Source organism: Pituophis catenifer, unplaced genomic scaffold, assembly GCF_029215685.1.
Source record: "Pituophis catenifer annectens isolate HBS135680 unplaced genomic scaffold, rPitCat1.0.hap2 SCAF_7, whole genome shotgun sequence".
In the NCBI taxonomy this organism is placed as follows: Eukaryota; Metazoa; Chordata; class Lepidosauria; order Squamata; family Colubridae; genus Pituophis; species Pituophis catenifer.
The window spans coordinates 19,482,823-19,488,822 of record NW_027256887.1 but is presented as its reverse complement, the minus strand read 5'-3'; the positions used below and the strand labels follow the sequence as shown (position 1 = coordinate 19,488,822).

Genomic DNA, 6,000 nt, shown 5'->3' with positions numbered 1-6,000 from the left:
AGATTCTATAGAATATCTATCATACACTGTTTTGCAGTTTTAGTATCAATTTATTAATTTTTTAAAAAATCCTGCCTTCCTCTAATAACATTAAATAGCATCCTCAAGAACTAGAAGTAGTAAGATTTTTTTTTTAAAAAATAGCTGACGTTGAATCTCATGTAAAGTGAGTTATTTGCTAAGAAATTTTGAATGGATTGTGTATAGATGCACTAGATACCCAAGAAAACACAAAATCCTATAAAAACATGTATAACACCACTACAAATCTGTAATCTTATGTATCTCAGTTCACATATGCAAGCAGACTTGGGAGTGTAGACCACCTTCTCTGTCCTAACAGAGCAGGGGTGTCAAACTCATGTCATGTGACCTATCGCGACTCCCCCCCTTCGCTAAACTGGGAATGGGTGTGGCCAGAGTGTGATGCATCCTGCCCACGAGTTTGACAGCCCTGTAATACAGCGTCACTCACTCTTTCTGATGGACTCCAATATAGATCTCTTAGAGAACACAGAATAAAATTCCTTACATTATTTAATGATTCATCCATGTCCACTTATTTCTTCATCAATAATGTTGAAAATACACTCACTTTTCCTGGTTTTCAAATTCTTGAGGCAAGTCACAGCCAATGTAAACATCATTTATTAGACTGTACTCCAACAGAGCATTAAAGCAGGGATCCTGGCCAAAGGAAAGAGGATTATAAAGCTGTACAAAATACTATACCATAAAACAGCCATAGATATTCCTCTGGTTTATATTCCTTAATATTAGCAGGCCTAAATAAGAATATGTTTAGGACATTATACTCAGCTGATTTTTCACATAACACTGTGTTGCTAGGATACCTAAGATGGCAGTGTGGGAGCTGAGATGTAGCAAGCATAGTCTAAACTTCTTATAATTTATAATATACATAACTAAATCCCGTTAAAAGTTTTTACAGGCTTTCGGAACATTTATAATTTCACCGAGGCAAATTACATGTTTCCTGATTTTTTGAAAGACTTGATTTGGCAACAATCCAAGATGTTCAGCAGAACAACAATTAATAAAGGGTTTCTATAACTGGAAAGTAGTGTTGAAAGCCATAAAGGCAATATGAAGAGGTTAATTGATTTGTTCACTTCTATAGCACTATTGTTCTCTTAATTATGAAAAATTAAGTTAGAAGAAACAAAATAAAATAAACCATACTATGTTAGCTAAAATTATATTAGTATGAATTAGCACTAAACAGACAAATGAGGATCATGGCATGGAAGATTGCTGCTGCAACTGACAGCTGAATGTCAATTAGTATCCGCTGTACATACACAAAAAATATTATTATTAAATTTATATGCTGCCCATCTCACTGTTGCAACAACTAAATGCAATACAATCTACTAACATAGTACCACATTTAATAATAACAATACACAGTATGGTTGCTTTTTTTGGGGGGGGAGGGACAGTTTGTTATTAAAAGTGGCATTACTTTTGATTAAATGTCATATAATCCGTTGATGTCAACACTTAGCGACCACACAATTTTTTACAGGATGAGGCAAAACTTTACAACTTCAAAAGTGAGATGTTTAAGATCATTTATGGTAGCATATGTAAACAAGAGTCCATCTGTTGACTTCATTTGGCTCCCTGCTGTATTTTCATTTAATGAAGTTAAGACTGCGTTCACCATATTTCAGGTATCTTTTCTGCATTTAAGGATTAATGTATTGCTAAGAAAGGCTGAGATGAATCACTAACACATAACTTCCCCCTGAACTTTAAATTAGAAACAGGCAGCTACCAATATCTCAATGATATTATTCTATTAGTGTAATTAAAGGAACATGAATTTGATAATAAATAAGAAATTCTTACTTTAGCAAGAATATGAGGATTTCCCACAACAATGAGCAAAGCCTTGGCTCTGGTAATTGCTACATTAAAGCGCTTTGAATTAGCAAGAAAACCTAGAAAAGTTCTTTCATCAGTGAATAAAGTTTCATTTGACCGAACCTGGAAAATAAGCACCAACCATTTAATTCCTCCAAATATGCATAGTACTGCAAACAATTTTATCATAAATTTTTGTATTTATGTGTTTTATCTTCTGGCTGTTCACCGCCCTGAGTCCTTCGGGAGTAGGGCGATATAGAAATTCAAATAAATAAATAAATAATAATCTGAAGTTGAATATAGCATAGTGATTAAAATGGCGGACCAGAATTAGGAGAGTTCAAGTTCAACTCTGTCCTCAGCCACAGAAACTCACTGGGTGAATTTTGGCTGGTTACTCCCTCAGTCCATCCTTCTAACACCAAGATGTTACTACAGGTAGTCCTTGACTTACAACATTTAGTAACCGTTTACTAAACTGAAAAAAAGGTGACCTATGACCGTTTTTTCAAGTTATGACCTTTGCAGCATCCCCATGATCATGTGATCAAAATTCAGATGCTTGACAACTGGTTCATATTCATGATGGGCGCAGTGCAGGGGTGAAATGCTCCCAGTTTGGACCGGATTGCCCAATCTGGTAGCGATGGAGGCGGGTGGTTCAGAGAACCGGTAGCCCGCCCCCATTGCCCAGCTGAGTCGCGCAATCATCAGAGGCCTTTTTTTTATTTTTAAAAGCATTTTTTCTACAACCTCTTCGGCTGAAGAGGTTGTAGAAAAAATGCTTTTAAAAGTAAAAAGAAAAAAGTTGGCCACGCCTACTCAGTCATATTACCCCCACCACCAGCAAGCCACGCCCACAGAACCAGTAGTAACAAATTTTACATTTCACCACTGGAACAGTGTCCCTGGGTCACGTGATCCCCTTTTGCGCCCTTCTCACAAGCAAGGTCAATGGGGAAGCCAGGCTCATTTAACAACCAGGTTACTCACTTATCAGCTGCCGTAATTCACTTAACCTCTGAAGCAAGAAAAGTCATAAAATGGGGTAAAACTCACTTAACAAATGTCTCACTTAACAACATAAATTTGGGGCTTAATTGTGATGGTAAGTTGAGGACCACTTGTAAGGAAAAAAAGGGAGTAAAACATGCTGTCTGTGCTGCCTTGAACTCCTGAAGGAAAATGCAGGTATATTGCCATGATGTAATAATAGTGGTTGTCCAGCCTCAGAGATGGCTACCATGTATTTTTGAAAAGTTTCAAAGCCCAGAATGAATCATTCTCTTCCATCAAGTATTACAGGTGAGTTAAAATGTAAGACCTCACATCAACCACCGAAGTCTTGGTCTAGCACTTTGATGAGTAACTGAACTGCATCCTAAATAGTCAAAAGATTTAATAGTATTTCCCCACTTTAAAAAAGGTTCAAAGGAAATTTGATGCCAAGTACCTAATAACTAAGTGAGGTGGTGGCTCAGTGGCTAAAACGCTGAGCTTGTCGATCGAAAGGTTGGCAGTTCAGCGGTTCGAATCATTAGTGCCGCGTAACAGGGTGAGCTCCCGTTACTTGTCCCAGCTTCTGCCAACCTAGCAGTTCGAAAGCACGTAAAAAATGCAAGTAGAAAAATAGGGACCACCTTTGGTGGGAAGGTAACAGTGTTCCGTGCGTCTTTGGTGCTTAATCATGCCGGCCACATGACCACGGAGACATTTTCAGAGTGCTGGCTCTTCGGCTTTGAAACAGAGACGAGCACCACCCCCTAGAGTCGGGAACGACTAGCACATATGTGCGAGGGGAACTAATAACTGCAATCTTCAAGGTTTTATGTATTGGTATAGTACAACGAACATATACCAACTACCACATTTTGTACTAATACCCAACTTGCAATCTTAAGCACACCGATCAGCTTCATTATGTACGCTGGAAACTGCTAATAAATACTTATGCAGAGGATAGGATGATCAAGTTCAAGTAATTGTGACAGCAGCAGTTTAAAATAAGTGGAGGACACTAGCTGCCTATCCTAAGCTTTACTAGTCCCTTACACATGTACTTTATCCTACTTCGGCTTGCTAATTTGGGGAATGAGATTGGCCTCTGAATACCACATACACAAGTAGCACTTCACTACGTACTGTTGATATGATGATCACTGAGAATTCTTGTCCCTGAAATTCCTCTACTGAGCCAACTTTAATATCTGGTAGATCCACACTGCGTAAGAGAACTGTGATTTTTTCTACCTAAATTAAAGATGCATATTATTTCACAGACAGCATTGGATTCAAAAAAATAACATCATGATTTGATTAAAATGATTCAGGTATTGAAAAAGGTTAAACAAGTCAATTCTGAATTGTATTTTTGAAGGTTTTGAATAGTTTTCTCATTGATACTACTTTACTACAATTTGAGTTAGAAAATAAGAAAGTTTACTGAAAACAATTCAAATTTAAATCAACTTAAAACTAATAGATTAATTGCAGATCTTCAAAAAGAGGGCTATTTTTCTGGGGGGAATTATCCACTATTTTTTCTGATTTTTCATGTTTATTGAATTATTCCAAAATTGGATAGAGTATTTTCTACCAACTCCCAAGGATTGTCTTGTCTTGAATGGGGAAGCACACTTTTGTAGACATGTATTTTTCACTTTTTAGAAGATATGGATATCTGGTATGAATGAGAAAAACTGAGCTACATAAAACCAGGCTGCACATTAAAACATCTTTAACAATGTTTCAGATCACTGTCTGCCATTACGATTTTCTATTTGAAACACTGGTATTATACTTCTAAAGAAAAATTTTCCTCAATATACTTTTCAAAACTAATTTTTTTAGTTAGTCTCAATAAAAAGAGAATCAGGCAATTCATTTTTGATATTGTTTGTTGATAAATGTATTTTTTTTTTTTGTAAAAGTAAAATTGAACCACATTGGTCATTCACCAACCTATTCTAGGAAACAATGTAAATTTTACATTGTAAATTTACATTGTAAATTAAACAATGTGGGTACAATGTACTACCCACCAGATGGATTTGCAACTGGCTGACCAACTGCATTCAGCAAATAGTCCTCAATGGAACAATATCTACATGGAGGGAAGCATGCAATGCGGTACCTCAAGTTTATGTCTTAGGTATAATATTCTTCAAAATTTTCATAAATGATTTAGATGAGAGATAGAAGGGGGAATCATCAAACACTGCAATGACATCAAGCTGGAGGAAATAGCTGACACTATTTTTTGCACTGGGCGCCTGCAAAAGCTCTTAATTTATAAGGTTTTTAAAAAATCTTTACATTCTTACATCCTATTGCTTTGTCTTTGCTTAATATTTCTAAAGCTAAAATAAGCAGGAGACAATAAGCACAATGTCTTCCTTGTTGTTTCTCACAGGGTATAGATAAATCTCCATTAACAATCTTCTGTACTTCTGTAAAGGATAAATAGATTTTTTTCATTGTATAAAAGTCTCCTCCAAAATTTTAAATAAGAATGTCCAGTTCAAATTGTCAGAGGTTTTCTCTGCATCTAAAAAAAATATCCAACACAAGTTCTAACATTATTTATAATTGCCTTTTAGGTTAAAAACCCAGGTTGATATTGATGACTAAATTTTTTGCAAAATTACTTTCAGTCCGGGAAGCTGAAAAATGAATCATGGGAATGTCAAAGTCCTTGATTTATCAATTAAGAGATTCAGGAATACCATATCTCTTAATACCTCCCCCCAAATAATGTTTTTAGTGTTCACATTTATAGTCCAATAGTGTAATTTAGACAAACAAACAAACATTAAAATATGCTATGCAATTACAAATAAAAATTATAAAAAGCTGAAGCAGAAAGCTATACCTGCTTTCGATAAGGTGCAACTACTCCAATGTCCTTCCCTGATACTGAACAATCGATGCCTTTAACAAGAAGGCAACAGTAGCGCATCACTTGAACTGCTTCTGTAGGATTGAACCAAGAAGGATTGGAGCCTTCACGCATTTCCATACCCTAATGTTAGCAAGGCAAAAAATGAAAAACACAGAAAACAATATTATTTCAAATACTTAACTTTATTTGCACAGTGTTTATTTTAA

The 6,000-nt window shown here is 35.8% G+C and overlaps 1 protein-coding gene across 1 annotated transcript in view; it reads right to left on the bottom strand.

Annotated features, from left to right (window-relative positions):
- Positions 1–591: 591 nt before the first annotated feature.
- MOV10L1 (Mov10 like RNA helicase 1) overlaps positions 592–6,000 on the bottom strand; it is a 48,441-nt gene continuing 43,032 nt past the window's right edge. Inside the window, exons 23-26 of the mRNA XM_070947117.1 lie at positions 5,765–5,914; positions 4,036–4,143; positions 1,876–2,013; positions 592–687 (exon numbers count right to left, since the gene is read on the bottom strand). Of these exons, the coding sequence (XP_070803218.1) occupies positions 592–687; positions 1,876–2,013; positions 4,036–4,143; positions 5,765–5,914 (492 nt within the window). The remainder of the gene's footprint in view (positions 688–1,875; positions 2,014–4,035; positions 4,144–5,764; positions 5,915–6,000) is intronic.